Genomic DNA, 18,149 nt, shown 5'->3' on the forward strand with positions numbered 1-18,149 from the left:
TTTCTCTGAATAGTGGGCGAGTCCCGTACAAAACTCGGACGTGCACACATGCACGCACAGTCCGAGCATGCACACGGGATTAACTTTCTCCTCACAAACCAGTTTAAGCCAGAACACAGCGAGATTAAGCATTACTAGATGAACCCCTTTTATATTTATGTCTTACACAGTGCACCGTCTTCAGATGCTCTGACAGCAGAGTACATAGATTCATCCTGCATGACAAAATTGGGCCAATATTATTGATCAGGCCAGTGATTGTCAGAGAACTATTATTATATCCCTAATAGCCACAGAGTCTGATTTGAATGGTGCTTTTATCATCTCTAAATCATCTCAATTTCCACAGAAGCAATTTCACACAACACCAACTCCAATTTGTGGGTCTATTTTAAACTTTGAGGACCCATCGAGACCACCAAGCAGTGCCCCCGCAGACCAATTAGCTCACTTTGCTCTGACGTATCATCTCAGACATGTTGAGTCTTGCTGCTGTCTTTTAAAATAATCGGGACATTGTTTGACTTTTTTAACCTTTATGCATAAACATAAGAGATTCAACACAGAGTCAGCTTATTGGACAGTTACATTGTATAAGGATACAGCCACTCTTTAATCTAATCCACTGTGACCAGTACACTTTAGGCCTCTAGCCACTTAAGCTCTCAATGATTTACTCCAGTCATAAAGCAAAACGCGCCGCTGAGCCTTTTTGCTAACCGGACCGTAAAAGCTCTGTTTTCTTTTTAAATGTTAGTGCAGATATAATTGTCACAATAAGTCTCCCTACAGAACAAGTGCTTGACAACCTACAGCTCTGAGTTGATTAGAAATATCGAAAGTCCTTCCAGAAACAAGTCTTGTCACTAGTCTTGCCATCTTGAAATGCCTCTGGGAACTTAGTTGCTCAGTTATTTTGAAGCATTGCCTTTTAGTGGCCACTGGGACAACTTGTATAGGATCACCAGTCATATCTGACACTTAAAAAGTTTGAAAACTTTTCCCCAAAATAATGTTTTAAAACTTGGAAGTTGTGCCTCTACAACTGTCTTTTGAATTGATTTATCCCACGGATTTCAGTCTCTGCATGTAATGACTCTCTGATAATGCCTCTGATGAAACTGACTGAAACGTTAAGCGTGCTAAGGAGGAACCTTTGTGATCCCATGTTGTTATGAGCCTGAGGACAAATTACATGATGAAAACAAAATAATAATTTCCAGCCCCCATGTCGTGTTTTTGCTGACCATTCAGAGTTATTTTTAAATCCACGCTCTTGAATGGAGTGGATTTTAAGCTGTAAGCACAATTTTGCTTTAATGCATTGAAGTTTTTCACTTTAATAATTCATTGTAGATGTTAGCTAGAGCTTACGACTTTCATTCATTTCATATCTGCGGGGTTATTGGGGGAACGAACACCATGATTGGCCGACAAGCTTGCATATTAAACTGGCTTTATTCTCACTCAGTGCTGAAAAATCCCGTGATGGTTGGCTGAATGTTAAAAGCATCAGGGGTCATTAAGTTGTTTCCGATTCGAAGCTTGCATTTTTGTTTTATTTCCCCTTTGTCTTTGGAGCTGGGGATTAATGCTGCACATTTACAGTTAAATTCATTAACTGTAAAAAATGAAGAGCAACAGGATGCTTTAAACTTTAAAAGGAGAAACTATAACATGCAACTTTGCACCGGGCTATAACCTTTTAAAGTTGGGCCCTTGGCAGAGCAGCCACTGTGGCCTGATTTGCCAAAATGACCCTTGTTTATATAAAGCAGTCTGCTGCCTTAGCCTACGGGGCAAAGGCAAATTTTTCAGACTCCAGTGTTGCCAGCATATCTCCAGATAGTTAAAAAATGGATGTCTGGCTCAAGACATCCTGCCGCGTGCATTAGTCATTGTTTACAAATGCAGATGATTTCAAAAATCTTATAAGAGGCGAAACTGTTGTCATGCAGCAGCAAATGAATTTCAGATTGTATATCAGCAAATTCAGTCCCTCTTTTGCTTTCTACATAACTCGCTTCAGTCCAAACTCTGAATAATCCATTCAAACTTTTTATTTTTTACACTCCTACATTTTTCTATTTCATCCATAAAAACTACAAGTAAATCCTTCTTAAACCTCATCACTGATTTAAATTTAGTCTACAAGCAGACTCTAAACAGAAACCAGGTCTGATACCAAGCATCTTGTAAATTCTGCATATTCGCATGTAAATATCTGTTTATTAAGATTGTGCAGACCAGCCCAGTCCAGAAGAAAAAAAGAATCAATTAACTTAAAGCGGTGCTCTTTCATTACCAGACTATATTTAAACAATACTAAGCATGCTAATAGTGGAAACTTGGTCTCCAGCTGCTTCCAAGCTTTCCTCCTCGTTATGTCATCAAGGAAAGCCCACACCACATAGGGGTCAGTTTGGTCCTTCCTGCTTTTAAACCAGAGAAAGTGCGACCTAGAAGACAGGTGAGAAACACGAAAATGAATTAAAATTTTCTTCAAGATCTCATATATGACCCTGTGTTCAGCATAACACTCACAGGTTTAAATGCTTAACCTGCAGCACGATGGAAGGATAAGGATGACTGCGGTCGACGAACACTGCGTGCCACGTCCTCTTTAATTTACAGGGCCTCCCCATGACAATCCCATTCAGCTCAATGTCATGAAAATGAATTATTGAACAGCTTGCAGCTCAGGCCCTCACTGTACAGAGAGTAAATAATCAATTCATGTTTCACTTGAATGTTTCAGGAAGGTCAGTGAGTGAATTCATCACTGGATGTGAAAAGAAGTCACGTTCCCATCTAAAGGCAACGCCTTAATTTTGTTAATAAATAAGTCAGGAGCTGCAGAGCTGAGGCTGAAGGTCATTTACAGTGTTCTGTTTCAACTGATGGTCGTTCATTATTCTCATTAACTTCTCTCTTTACAGTTCATCGTCACAGTGATGAATATTCTGTTAGCGCAAAGCTAATTGGGGTGTAGAACAAGTTAATGTTATTAAATGTTTATTTGTTCAGGCGGTTGGAGTGCTAAGGCACTGCTGGTCTCGAGGTACTGGAGTGTGTCATTTGATGGAAATGAGGGAGTGCTGATGGTTTTAATGCACTATGAAGGACAGACATTATCAGTGGAGCCCATAAAAAAGTGGACCTTTTGACAGAGATTTCTCCCTTCCTTTGTTTTTTTTTTTCATCCCCTCTCATGATTTCAGGGCACTCAGGTTTTTTTTATGTTTTGTTGTTATTATTACTGGTCATATATGCTGTTTTGTAAGATACAAGCAAATAGAAAAATGGTGAATGCAAAGCAGATACAAGCAAGGAAGTAAAATGATAAGATGAATATTTTATATAAACTTGTAGCAGGTTGACTAACTCTCGTGTTGCCTCAGTGATGATTCATGATCTGCTTTCCATGGGGAGTTTGCATGTTTGTGTTGGTGTTGCTTTTCTATGGGTGCTCTGGTTTCCTCCCACAGTCCAGAGACAAACACTTTAATTAAATGTTGATTCTGAATTGGGCTGTTAGTCATGTGATGTAGCTGTTAAAGGTGTAACCTTACATCTTGCCTAATGTCAGCTGGGATAGATTTCAGCCCCACTGTGACCCTGGTTCGATAAATGATTAAGAAAATGGATGGAAGCCTGATAGGAAACAGCGGAAAGAAACTCATTAATGCTATAATTGATGTACAGCATGTCAAGTTCTTCTTACTTTAACATCTTACCAGGGGTGTTATTTTACTGTTTATTGACTTCAGCTGCTTTATTAAAGAGATAATCCAGTCATGCGGTGTTTATTATATTATATAAAACTGGCTGACCCAGAAGAGCTGGATATATTAAAGAATTATCCAAACTGATGCAACATCAAATGTCCAAACTGAAATGCCATCATTGTGGTGATTTCCACAATGTTGTACAAGCATTGAAATTGGAGAACAGCATTACATGACTGTTGTCCACTTAGCCATAACAAGTAAGCTTACTTTCTGTTGAGCGGTGCTCCTTTCATATTTTCTTATCACTTTCTCATTCATTAGCTACTATGCTACCAGCTGTCAACATGTAATCTAACGGTGTGAGTTGTGATCAGACCTCTTCCCTGATTATTTTCAGAGACTTTCGTGGTAATACATGTAACCACCACATACCACACGGACTTTAGAGTACCACTTTTGTAGTATTGTTGACTTATAATGAAGTGCTGATGTAGTGGTGAGTAGTTCTCTCTGCATAATTTTTGTTTTTTTGATGCCTCTTTGAGAGCTTCATCAACGAGCGCAGCCAAAGCCAATCCATCCTTTAATGCAAGTGCATCTGATTAAAACATATTTGTATTGTTCTGTTTGCCGTATATAGAAATATAAATTTAACAGTGGATGTGTGTATAAATTGTACAATATGACATAAAACTAAGTGTATAAAACACTTTCTTTTTCTCCATGAGCTAATCTGAAAAACTCATGCATGGAATTTTTTCAGGCTTGGGAGATTTCCGACTGCTCTTCTTTCTTTTAAGCAACTATTGACATGAACTTTTCCTCCGTTTCTTTTTCCTCAGGCATGCACACAAGCATCAGCGAGATCCTGAAGGAGAAGAGTCTAAAGCCGTCTCGCCGCAGTCTGCCCTGCCTGGCCCAAAGTCAGACTCATCCAATCAACCTCAACCACTTCCTGTCTGTGCCTCTGAGCCCGGAGCCTAAACCAGAGGTTGAGGGTCTGAGTCAGAGCATCAGCACTTCCTGCAGCCTCCTCCCCCCACAGACAGGTCAGTCCACTGTCAGTAACTCACACGTTTTCTATACCCATTAGTGGACGAGATGCTTCAGTTATTAGAGAGCGCCTACATCAATTTAAATTGATCTTGCAAGATATTGAAGCTCACCATGAAAGTATGTGCACACTTTAACATTACAATATCATACAACTGTAGGTTTAATCACCGTGTCTTGTTTGCTTTTAATTTGTGACTTCTGCTCTTCTTTGCTGGCCAAAAACAAATAAATTAAAAAAAAATTCTTGTTTTTGTTGACGAAGCTTTGTTTATTTATTTATTTATTTTAAAGATCCACAGCGATCATGGTCTACAGGGCCTCCTAATAAATATACAGTGGAGGAAATAATTTCTTGATCCGGTTAATGTGCTTCTTCTTTAGTCACTCGTTTGTTTTTTGGTGGTATGATTGCATGTTTTGGATCACTGTCATGCTAGAAGACCAACAGTTCTGGCTGAGGGTAGGAGGTTCTCTTCCAGGATTTTATGGTACATGGCCCCGTCTAATGGCCCCACAGTGACGTACAGTTATCACGTACTCTAGCACAAGAACAGCCCAAAAACATAACGTTTACATCTCCATGCTTGATGGGGATAGTGTTCTTTGGGTTTATACTCAGCATTCATCTTCCTAAAGAATTATTCCCCCCAGTGTAAGTTTTTTCTGTGAAGTAATTCTGTTGTATCACAGGTTGTACAATATTTCCAAAAAAACAAAAGCCTCTTAAATGTTTTCACCATTATTGCCTTTCATGGTCTGAATGGCATGTTTAATTTTCTCTGTACTGTGGACTGATTGTATTGAACATTAGGTTCAACAGGAATTGAGCTGGTCACTACACAGATTTTTATATTGATGGTGGTATTTAAGGCTTGTGTGTAATATTGATGGAACAGATTGTGTTAATGCTGCAGGAGATTTAGAAAACACTGCGCAAAGTCGCAGCTGCTTGGAGCACGTTCCGAGGGAATGCGATAGCGTGGGAAAATGCTGGTAATATAAATACAGTATATTATTGTTATGGGCCAGTACCACGGATGTGCCTGCTGGAGAAGAAAATTACTCGGTCTCATTAACAGCTTCAAGAATATTTAGAGGCCACAGACAGTGAGAGTGCTATTTTTGTCACAGCATGAAAACTAGTGCATGCAGCACTTCAGCATATTGGTATTTTCCTGACCTTGAAATGCCCTTTCTCTGCATACTTGTTATTTTGGTGCGGAGTGCAGTGTGCAAAAGTGGGACTTGATATAAGAATTTCACGCTGTCTGCACGAGGTGTTTCTATTTTGGTGTAAACCGTCTCTTTGACACTGTGCTGGAAATAGTCGTGTGAGGAGCAGGTCTGAATTTTTTTTTTTCCTTTTTGGCTCAGAGTGCAGACAGAAGGAGAGAGTGTAGACAGAGCAAAAAGCAGGAGCTGGTAAACAAGGAAGATCATCCATCAACAGTTTCCCACCTGTGGAAAGTGACAGATGTTTTTCAGTGGTTCTCAAGCTGGAAGACAAACTGCTAGAGAACTGAAAATGTGCAGCGGGTTATATTTTACTGCTATTGTTATCATTTTATCGCACCTTGAAACAGGAACTACAGGCAGAAAAATCCACACAATTTTTATTTGAATGAGAACTTGAACAGTGGCCACATTATATAAAGACAATTAGATCGCACTTCACCTTAAAGGGACACATTCTGCTCATTATCCCACCTCCTTACGTGTACAGAATGGTGACAACTGCACGCTCAAGAAACCCTGCAGCACCTGTGGTGAGCCACTTTGGTCCTTCGAGCCGTATATGCCGCACCTGCATGACATGGCTGCCTCCAGAGATCAGGATGATGCACGAAGTCCCCGTCCTAGCAGGATCCATCGAATCCCTGGACATCTGGGACTATGAGTTGTCCTACCATATCCGTGGGCCAAGGCTGTCACCCAATCTAACAGAGGAGGTTATGGCACCGTCAGACTCCCACTACACAAGGAGGCCGGATGTGGAGGAGATAAGATGGCGAAGAATGGAGGATTGTCTGATTAATATCCAGCATCAGATGCGATCTCTGCAAGTGACTGTAGCAGAATCCCGCGACCTTAACAAACGTGTGCAGGGACTTGAGCAGCTCACCTCTCCAGTGCCAAAGGGGACATTAATGGAGGTGGAACCAATGGCTTCAGCTGTCTCTACACCAAATCCTACAGCCAGGGAGCCCGAATCAATTCAGGAGGGGGAGAGAATTACAGAGCCCGTGTGATGTCAGCTCCTTTAGCCCCAGTCCCTGGCACTTCCACTGCACATGTTGTGCCACCCACAGTGCTCTCTATGGCTAGATCAGCGTCTGCCCCGAGATTCACTTCACCATGTCCTGACTATCTTCTCATACCAGTGCATCCAGCAACTCCTGCTCCACCTGCTGTAGCCAGCACTGTAGCTCCACTGGCAATACAGATGTCTGGGCCTCCTGTGCTATCGCAGACACCTCAACCAGACCCTCCCTTAGTGGCTCAGCCGGCCACTATGCAACCTTCTACTGCAAAGGAGGATTTCACTCGGGGTTTCCAGCCATGGATCCCCCCACTTCGCCCTCTGCCTCAACAGCGTCGATATGCTTCATTCCAACCTGTGCTATCTGCACAGGAGCTTAGACCTCAGTCAGGTATGCCCCCAGCAGCAAACCACACAAGTTCAGAACCCAGTATGTTGGAAATGTTGATTGCATCCTCCTATGGCCTCCCTAAGCCCAAGCTCACTGTTTTCAGTTCTGGGAAGGAGAGTGACTTTGCCTTACTGAAGAAAGGACTGGATAGTGTTCTTGGGCCTCACAAGCACTTGTCCGAGGATTATAAGTATCAGATCTTGCTAGATCACTTAAAGTTCCCAAGTGCATTCCAAGTGACTAAACGCTACATCCATGACCCAACTCCATACACTAGTGCAATGAGGGCTCTTGAGCAGAAGTATGGTCAGCCAAGACAACTGGTACAGAGTGAACTCAGCGCCATCCTGTGCACACCACACATAAAACCAGGTGACTCACAAGCCTTTGAAGCTTTTTCCCTGTCAGTTGCCAGTCTAGTGGGGATGCTTACCACGATGGACGGGGTGGCAGAGAGTGAACTCCACTGTGGATCCCACGTAGACCGATTACTCACCAAACTCCCTCTGAGTTATCAGGATAACTTTGCAGAGTACTGCCTTAACCGAGGGATCCTGCGGCCTGGATCAAATCGCAGTTGTACCCTCTACGATCTAGCCGAGTGGTTGGAGTGCAAGACCCAAGCAATGCAGGTCTCCCGACGGGCCACAGAGCTGTATGCCTCAGAGAAGCCCTGGTCAGTAGGCACTTGGAAACAAAACACAAACCCAAGTTGGCCTCTGTTTATTATGGACCTGAAACCACAGCCACCAAACCACCTGCTGTGGCCCATCCAGGTCCAAAGGCTGTTGCGATGCAGAAGAAAAGAGAACGTTTCAAGCCTTACTACCCTTTCTGTGAAGGGACAGAGCATTACTGGAGTGGATGTAATGAGTTCTCCCGGCTGGATGTGGCTGCGGTTGTGGACTGGATCAGAGATAAGAATAAATGTTGGAGGTGTGGCCGGAACCATTCTGCTGACAACTGCACGCTCAAGAAACCCTGCAGCACCTGTGGTGAGCAACACCTCCTTGTATTACATAGCCTCGCCAAGGCTAAAGAGCAGAACCCCAGTATCCTGACCATGTGCACAGCATCCAGTGTCATCTATGTTGACCATCCCAGTCACTCTGGGAGAGTGATGTTGAAGGTGGTAAGAGTTCAACTCCACAATGGCAAGAAAACCATGGACACCTATGCTGTGCTGGATGACGGTTCAGAGAGAACCATAATATTGCCTGCTGCTGTGAAGTTCCTCGGCCTAGCCCTGACAGACGAGGCTCTGGCCCTCCGAACCATCAGACAAGATGTCCTGCAGCTGCATGTGGGAAGCATATCATTGGAGGGTCCACTAAAGCTAAGCCGAAGGTGAGGCATCAAATACTAAATGCATTCACAGCAGAACAACTGGCTCTGGCAGAGCAATCTTGCCCAGTGGAAACACTCAAAAGGAAGTACAGTCACCTACAAAGACTTCCCCTCACAGGTTTCAGCAAGGTGAAACCTATGATCCTGATTGGATCAGATCACCCGCACCTTATCACTCCGGTATGCCCGGTGATTTGTGGACCACCTGGAGGGCCAGTAGCAGTCTGCACGGAGCTGGGGTGGACGCTGCAGGGACCTGCAAAGAGTCTTCCACATCCAGCGGCTGGACAGGCATGCTTGCACTCATCATTCATCCCACAGACTTCAGAGCTCTCCAAAGATGTTGAGAGGCTATGGCAGCTTGACGTCCTCCCGTTTAGGAATGAAAAGGAGGTCACCAGGTCAAAGGAGGACCAGCAGGCAATCGACATTCTTGAATCAAGGACAGTCCGCGTACAGGTAGAGGGAGTCCACCGATATGCTACTCCCTTGCTTCGCCGCACGGAGTTTCCTCAGGTGAAGGCACCTCAAGAAGCTGTCACTGACACTCACAGAAAGAAGCTATTTTACCTCTCTTCCCCCTGTAACAGTACACCTGACAGAAAACAGGGAGAAACATAACCGGTCCCCCTTAAAGATAAAAAGGATTTGACAGTTAACATCACATTAAGTAGCAAGTATTTCTGCTCATCTGTATTATAATGATATTTTCTCCAGATGTGAAATAAAATGGATAAATCCGCTCGCTTTTTACTTCTGAGCCTCTTCATGAATCAGCGCAACTGATCAGCTTCAAATATTCATATTAGTTTCACAGTGTGATTGGACATCTCGTCTCCTTTCGGATTTGTTTTACCACCAAATATTAGCCAGACTTCAGTCATTTTTCAACACAATACTTTTATTTCTAAATGATAAAAAAAACTACAAATATTAACTTTAATTGTGGGGAAACTTTAAACTAGCTGCTTTGTTAGGTACATCTTACAAAGTACTGAGTGTGGACCCCCTTTTCCCTTCAGAGCTTCCTTAATTCATTATTGCGTATATTCATAAAGGTGCTGGAAACATCCAACACATCCCCAAGGTGATCTATTAGATTGAGATCTGGTGATTGTGGGGGCGTTTTGAGCACAGTGAACTTGTTGTACCAGTTTGAGGTTATTTGAGTTTTGTGACATGATGTGTTGTCCTTCTGGAAGCATCCATCAGAAGATTTATCCACTGTGGTCATAAAGGGCAGGCTGTGGTGGTTAAACAATGCTCAGTCGGTACTAAGGGAGCCTAAAGTGTGCCACAAAATTATGCCACCATGAGCACGAACTACTGATTTAAGGCAGAATGGATCCATGCTTTCATGTTGTTTATGATAGATTCAGAGCCTACCTTCCCAACACTCCTGCAGAAATTGAAACTCATCAAATCAAGCAATGTCGTTCGAGTCTTCTCTTGTGCACATTTGGTGAGGCTGTGCAAACTATATCCTTGGTTCCCTGTTGTTAGCTGACAGCAGTGACTTTCTGTGTTGTCCATCTGCTTCTCTGTGTTCAGAGATGTTCTTCTGCATACATTGATTGTAACGAGTGGCTATGTCAGGTATTGTTGCCTTCCTGTTAGCTCAAAACAGTCTGGCTATTCTCTTCTGTCATCACCACCCAGAGAACTGCTGCTCACTGAATATTTTCTCTCTTTCGGTCCATTTTCTGTAAACCCTGGAGACAACTGTATGTGAAAATCCCATTAGATCAGCTTTTTGTGAAATACTCAACCCACCTTGTCTGGCACCAACAACCATGCCACATTCAAATCACCTTTCCTCCCTCTGTTATTTGGTTTGAACTTCAGCAGAAGGCACACTCTACACCTGCCCCACTTCATTAACAAGCAGTTGAGCGGGTGTACCTAACAAAGTGAGTATAAATAGAGAATTAAAACAAACTGTATACAAACTGTGTACACCAGTAGGTGTAAAGAAGGTAGTCAATTTAGCTCCTCTTTCTGGACTAGATTTGTAGACTTGGGAAGAAATGCTTTAATACTATTAATGTTTCATCCTGTTTGTGCTGGGGAACAGATATTTCCTTCCATAACCTTCCTGCATTCGACATCTGACACATGTGAAGGCGAGCTGAAAACATGTGGAGGTTGTTAGCCACAGCAGGTATAAATGAACCCTATGCTGCTTTTTTTTTCCAAACACTGAAGCTTTGGCTCATTCTAATCGCTCTAGAAATCCAGACGAAAGCTCCAGGTCACAGGAGCAAGGTTAGCTACAGAAAAAGAAGTAGAACCCATACAGCAGCATTGCTTCTCTTAATATGGATTTCTTATACTTGGTTTCTGCACATCAGTATCAAACAATACACTACACTGATAAGGAGGTAAAGATACAGCTGCCTGAAGAAATTAGCTAATGAGCTGTCACATGTACCTGAGAAAGTATAACTTGTGCTGTGCTGTGAAATGCTTCATCTCCCATATCACGCAATTAGAGCTTGTATTATGAAGTTTAGATTGTGTCATAACAACCCACACAACAAGTATTTTTTGAGACTAATAAATCATTTTGTTTTGCACAGCAAACACATTTGCCCTCATAAAATGGTGAGCTGAAAAGCTAACACACATTTTGCTGCAGAGGAATAATCAGCAAGGCAAAAAAAAAGCAATGCTGGGACATTTAGAAAATGAATTTATGGCACAATATTTACTGTTTATATTGTGTGGGCTGGACAAAATGTTATTTGGTTTGCACATATCAAGGCAGGAAATAAGATTGGGGCTTTTTAAACGTCGGTGCTCGGATCTGTTAAATTGCATCAAGGTGCCGTTTTCAACCTGACACCCACGTTTAAATAAGTTAGATTTTTATTTCGCTCAGAGCTAATGTCAGCGTTGGCAGCCAGATTAGGGAGAATATTGACTTTAGCAAGAACAAAGAGCTATTGCACTTCAGGTACTCTTAGTTGTTTCTTACCAGTTCAGTAGTGTTTTTATTGGTCCTGCTGTGACTTGTGTGCAGCAGAGGATGGCAAGGATCACTTTGTGGAGGAGTCTGAAGTGAGTACGTGTGAAACGAGGGCAGACGAGTCATTTCTGCTGCAAAAGCCTGTCACCCGTGCTAAATTAGAGGCCCGCACAGATTCAGTTCAGGTAACACACTCTCACTGATCCACCTGAATCATCACAAAATGTAAACTGATGATGTTCCAAGTTATTTTGGCATTAGCACACTGAGAAGCAGTCCTTTGTTTTGGATAAAACTTTGTTGTTCCAGGGAAAGAAACCAACGGATTCATCCGGGCTCTTTTTCCGAGATGGTAAAAAGCGCATCGACTACATCCTGGTTTATAAGAAGTCGAGTCCACAGGTGGAGAAGAGGTGCACGTTTGAGAAGAATTTACGAGCTGAAGGTCTGATGCTGGAGAAAGAGGTAAATATACCAGGGAGACTTTTAGTTGCTTTATTATTTACTTAAATCTCCCTTGTTCTCAGTTCCCTGCACTCCTTTTTTGTTTCGAAAGCCTTCCTTGACGAACAACGACATCATGTTTGTGAAGATCCATGCTACCTGGGATACGCTTTGCAAGTACGCTGAGCAGATGAATATCCGAATGCCTTTCAGGTAAATAAAGAATGAACCTTTTAACTCTGAAAAAACATAAAAGTGGATGTTTTTGTTGTTGTTTTTTAAGCCACAAGCAACTTTACACAGTCTTTCTAACCTATATTCTTGTCTGTTATTAAAGAAAAAAATGCTACTTTACAGACTGGAAGAGCAAAACCTTGGGCAGGTAAGTCGATTTAAGGAATAATTTACTCTGAATACACCTGTGTCTCTAATCAAATCCATAGGCATAGGTGTGTCTGGGGGATTCAGTAGTAAGTTGGATGATGGACTGAATTTTTGAGTCTGTGAGGAACAGAGACAGTGGAAGATTGAGTAAGCCTGTTTTTGTCCTTTTGCAGCCCTCATAGTGATAAAGTATGTGAAAGTTGAGTGTACTGTACATATAGAGCATTTATAAACATTGGAATTTTAAAGTTGGAAGGTATGCGGTAAAGATGAGTTGCAATAAATAATTGAAAATGAAAGCTTTTAACAATAATTAACAATATCAACTACTATTCTTAACTGATTAAGTGCGGTACTTAATTTTTCAGGGTTTTCCAAATACATGCCCTTTTTTATTTATTTAAAAATAATGAGTTTACGATACAGCACGTTTTTAAAGGTCCAGTAAAGCAGCTCACCCAGTTCTGACTGCTTTTCTATAAAATACTCTTCATAAAAGATAAAATGGAGCCCCACAGACTTATTTGCATCCTATTTTTAGAGAGCCGCATTTGCGCTTTGATGTGGTGTTCAAGTGTTGTCCAAGTTCTGTGAAGAACTCCAAATTTCCATTTCCTCTTCTCACTGGAAAGCAGACAGAAATAACCAGAAACTGAAAGAAACTGTGGTAGAACACTGTTTTAAAAAACACCATACTAAAAATCAAAACACCTGGTTCTTAGATTTTTGTACACCAAACTTATTTTCCCAGTCATATAAAGGTGGCATCAAATTGCTGGATGGATCATCAGTATGTGGTTAATCACTCGTGAGTGAGTCGTGCACAGCCATAGTTTTCATTAAATGCAAATGATTCTCAACTGATGGTCAAATATATTGATTTACAATATTTCCTTTAAAATATATACTCACTCATGCAGCAAAATGTTTGATAACTTTAGTCATGGCTTATTTGTTATAATTATTTAACATTATAGAGAAATGCATAAAATTTGAAAGCTATTTTTTCAATGGCTTTACTCACTTGATGAGAAAGAACTAAAATGATACTTGAGCAACAGCAAAGTGAACACTTAATGTCTGAGCTATGAAAGGGCCTTTGTTAAGCTCTGTAAAGGTAACATTTAGTGAAGTGTGATACTGCTGGTGGTGGAGGACTGTTCGCTTCAATCCATTAAACTATGAACATGCTGGGAGTGTTGTCGTTGCTGTTGTTTTGCTGTTTTGAACACAGCTTATTAGCATAGCTGAACAAGGCTCAGTGGACCTGACACACTAACTGCAGTATAAGTGCCCGCTTTAGTGTTTTATTCTACTTAAATGCCGACTGCATTGTAGCCATAAACTAACACAATGACATATGATAGACAGACTGTAGTCAGTAGAAAATTAAAGAGGTTGACCGTACTCTGATAACTGCAGGCTTGTTTTGTTACGCTTTCACATACTGTGTATACACACTAACCGCACGCACAAAAATCAGACAATATCACACGGACAGACAAGAATCACTCGCCCACCTGTCCAACTGAGAACAAAGCACTTCAGGGAACTAAATTAAATCTTGTGTGAGAGCGATCTTAGTCATTGTGAAGAATGAGGATCATTATGTTTTCCTCAGCGCTCCTGCAGGCTTTCGCTAAGCTGTTGTTCTTAAAAGAAAAATCTACCCGAGCAGTAAATGAGCTTTATGTGTTAACTAATGGTTTGTCTCTAACTCACATTACTGTAAAGCTGAACAAATGGGCTGTGGCGACTGCTTGTTGGTTTGATATCAGTATCTTTACATACAGTACCTGGAGCCTTCATAACAACACATTAAATACTATCTGTCAGCAAGTACGTTTTGCAGCAGAATTGCTATTTGTATTTATTTAATGCATACAAGTACAGCAGCCTCACAAATTACTGGAGGCCTCTCCAACAAATCTGGAGAAGGATGCATTGCCAAGCGAGCAGATTTTTAGCTGCATAGCAGAGTCACTGAAAGAGTGTCTGTCTGAAGGCTGATCAAACACTTGTCCAGACTGAAGGATTGTCAGGACTTTTTGTACAGAAACTGATGGCTGCCTGAGGATAATTCCTGCTGGGACTGATATTAAAGTCAGATACATTTTATTAATAAAGCCCGGTATCAAAAACTGTGATGTCCTCTCTACTCTTAGATCCTTACATCTGTTTCTTTTTGCAGCTTCTTACTACTTATGTCATCACCATTAGGTTTCAATTTATTAGATTTTAACTTAAATTTCTTTATAATTGTGAGTCGACTACAGTTAAATTTTATATGCAAATTTTTACATTTATACTGACCAAGGCATCGGCAGCAGCTCTGAGATTTTCACCTTTTTATACTTTGAAATATCTTGAAATGTACTCTTTGCATTGATGAAAATGATAATTCAGTTAACTTGTTATTGACTAAATATCTGAAAATTAATGTTTCAGCTCCACTGTATTTTTTTTTATGACAAGTTAATGTCCTAAAATTAGATAGTGTGCAATGTAAAACTCAGACAGGATATAAAAGATGTCCAACAGTATCACCCAGTTTGTTAAATTCTGTTTTAAACTCTCTTTTTTTGGGCGCCACAAATGACCATACTTGGAACTGGGTTCAGTGCTAACGTAATACTATACATTTGGTTATTCCTGAATGGTGAATATATGTATATATGGCACAGTCATACAGATAAATGGCACATTTAAATGGCCTGTATTTGTATATGGTAAATGGCCTGTATTTGTATAGCGCTTTTACTAGTCCCCCCTAGGGACCCCAAAGCACTTTACACACCCATTCACACACTGGTGGAGGCAAGCTACAGTTGTAGCCGCAGCTGCCAGACTGACAGAAGCGAGGCTGCCATCGGCCCTTCTGGCCAACAGTAGGCGGTAGGTGAAGTGTCTCGCCCAAGGACACAACGACCGAGACTGTCCGAGCCGGGGCTCGAACCGGCAACCTTCCGATTACAAGGCGAACTCCCAACTCTTGAGCCACGATCGCCCAACTCTTGAGCCACGATCGCCCAACTCTTGAGCCACGATCGCCCTACTACTTACTACTTCTATAGGAATTCAGAGGCTAAGTTGGTGCCAGATGTCTGCAATTAGATACCCAGGAAAACCTCATCTCTCTGACAGCCCAGCTTAGATTTGCAGTGTCCTTTGGACCACATTGGAGATGTTTGGCATAATACACAGTGGAACATTTGGTGAAAACCAAATACAGTGTATCAGCAAAACCACCAACTGGTGTGTTGATTTGGGCTTGTTTTGCAGCCACAGGACCTGGGCAACTTAGTCATTTAGTCGAGTATGAGCTCCGCTGTATATCAGTGTATTATAGAGTCAAATGTTAGGCCATCTGCCCAACAGCTAAAGCTTGGCCTGAAACTGGGTCATACACCAAGACAATGATGCCAAGCACAGCAGCAAATCTACAACAGAATTGCTGAAAAAGAAAACAATCAAGGAGATGCAATGACCCAAAGTTCAGAGCTCAACCAAACTGAAATACTTTAGCTGCATGCAAACCTCAATGAAGTAAAGTAACGTTTTAAAGAAGAGTGGGTTAAAATTCTTCCATAATGATGTGAGACACTTATAAAGTCATATAGAAAATGATCGCTTCACGTTATTGCTGCTAAAGTGGGTTGTGGACGCTGTAAAATGTAATGGCCTACACCTTTCACCAAATGAAAACATTTGGCATGAAATAAACAATAAATAAAATTAGTTTGAGTGTATAGAGACCGCATGGAGTTCAACGAAAACGTTCCTTTTTCAATTGACTGTAAATAACTTGGGTAGATGTGTTTGTTAGCATAAGCAAAAATATAGTGATGCTATGATTTGGATTAAGCTAGCTGTTATGCTGGATCAGTCTCTCTCGGGCTCACGGGTCATGGAAATGAGAATGAAAAAAGATAATCAGACGTGCTGTCCAGCAATGCATGTACATGTGTGTGCAAACATGCTTTTTTGTGCTAGCGCGAAGTCGTCATGGTAGGTCAGGAGAAAAGGGTCAGTACCTCCGTCTCACACCAAAGTAAACAATCTTAATTTAATCTGTGCTGTTAATCTCGTTTCTCTGCGTGCGCCTGTGCAGCAGGTTTCATCTGAGATGTCGCCAAATCAAAAGCTGGCTTCCCAGAAATCCCATGAAGCTGGACAAAGAGGCCTTGCCTGACCTGGAGGAAACCGACTGCTACACAGCTCCCTTCAGCAGAGCACGCATGCATCAGTAAGGAGGATGTATACACACTCGTGCATGCCAGGACTCACAAACAGGATCACAGTGTTTTTACAGGACACCAGCATTCCTAGCCCCCCCACCCCTCTTTTTAACCATCACTTCCACTCACGTCCTGAAGTCTTAATGTGGAATTTAGAAACCACGCGATGAAGTTTGCACTTTAAAGTCTTGTATATTTTATAGTTTTGCATCTGAACTTGGGAGCCATGATGATAAAGACAAGTTGATCATAAATAAGAAATTGAAATACGGCAGCAGATGTGCGTGAAATAACTTGCTTGCTGTTCCATATTTTCAACACTTCCCTGTGATGAAAGGCATCATCTAATCTCGTCTGTCAGTGAATCATTTCCACTATCCCTTAGCTTGTCAGCCTGGGCCGCTTTTTTAAGGGGGAAGGGGATAATAATGTTGGGATGAATACAAGCTTTGCACCATAAATTGTGTTTTAATAACCTCCCATCGTTATCGACTCAGCTCTCATTAAAGGGCTCTGCTGAGTGATATTGATACACTGTTGCTTTATGAATAACTGAAGGAGTGTGCCGTTATTTCCTCCCAGCTTCACGATCAACAACAGAGAGACCTTCTTCTCCAATTCTACCAGAAGCAGAATAGTCCATCATGTCCTGCAGCGCACCAAGTATGAAGACGGAAAATCAAAGATGGGTAAATCACCGTGCTTTCTCCTCACGTTCAGAACAATGTTTCCCGCAGCATCGCACAAATGCCATTCCGTATAACCATCTTAATGATCCATTTAGGACAATTTATCCACTGAGAAAGGAACGGAGCCTACATTTATTTTACAAGGGAAAACGTCGGTTTCTGTTAATTTGATTTCAGAGTGATAGTGGGAGCTGCCGATGCAAAAGTGGTACAGTCTAATTTGTGTCTGATCTCTTCTCCTTCTGGGCAATTGGTTTTCTTTTTTTCTTTTTATCTCAGCATCTTCTCAGTCTACTGCCAACATTATTTGCTGATTAAAGTTTGGCCTCAGCATCTTGGAATGGGTTTCACGTTAATATTTTAATAGCTTTGACCACTTTACTTTCCAAGAAATCAGATCAGCTCAGTCACAAGAATCAAATCCAAACTCCACCTTATCGCACTGTCTGGTGTTTCAGTAAATGGATGACAATAATTGCGCTTTTGTCCTGCAGAAATAACGGTTTTAATGAGCCACTCTGCGGATTTGTCTCTCAATTACAAGTGGGTTTAAATTTTTAATGTGGTGTCCTTGTTCTTTATTCCACTGTAGGAATCAACCGGCTATTGGGCAACAATACGTATGAGGCTGCATTTCCTCC

At 41.6% G+C, this 18,149-nt stretch overlaps 1 protein-coding gene across 3 annotated transcripts in view; it reads left to right on the plus strand.

Moving 5' to 3' along the window:
* Positions 1–18,149, plus strand: part of ano3 (anoctamin 3) — a 50,038-nt gene that overhangs the window by 8,389 nt on the left and 23,500 nt on the right. Inside the window, exons 2-9 of one of the 3 annotated variants that reach the window (XM_084933612.1) lie at positions 4,574–4,780; positions 11,808–11,938; positions 12,063–12,218; positions 12,310–12,410; positions 12,535–12,579; positions 16,693–16,827; positions 17,402–17,508; positions 18,101–18,149. The exon at positions 18,101–18,149 is cut by the window's right edge and continues 7 nt beyond it. In XM_084933612.1, the coding sequence (XP_084789738.1) occupies positions 4,574–4,780; positions 11,808–11,938; positions 12,063–12,218; positions 12,310–12,410; positions 12,535–12,579; positions 16,693–16,827; positions 17,402–17,508; positions 18,101–18,149 (931 nt within the window). The remainder of the gene's footprint in view (positions 1–4,573; positions 4,781–11,807; positions 11,939–12,062; positions 12,219–12,309; positions 12,411–12,534; positions 12,580–16,692; positions 16,828–17,401; positions 17,509–18,100) is intronic. The other 2 variants (XM_084933614.1, XM_084933613.1) reach the window with 2 other exon arrangements.

Source organism: Perissodus microlepis, chromosome 7 (genome assembly GCF_051167445.1).
Source record: "Perissodus microlepis isolate ML-2025 ecotype Zambia chromosome 7, ASM5116744v1, whole genome shotgun sequence".
NCBI lineage: Eukaryota > Metazoa > Chordata > Actinopteri > Cichliformes > Cichlidae > Perissodus > Perissodus microlepis.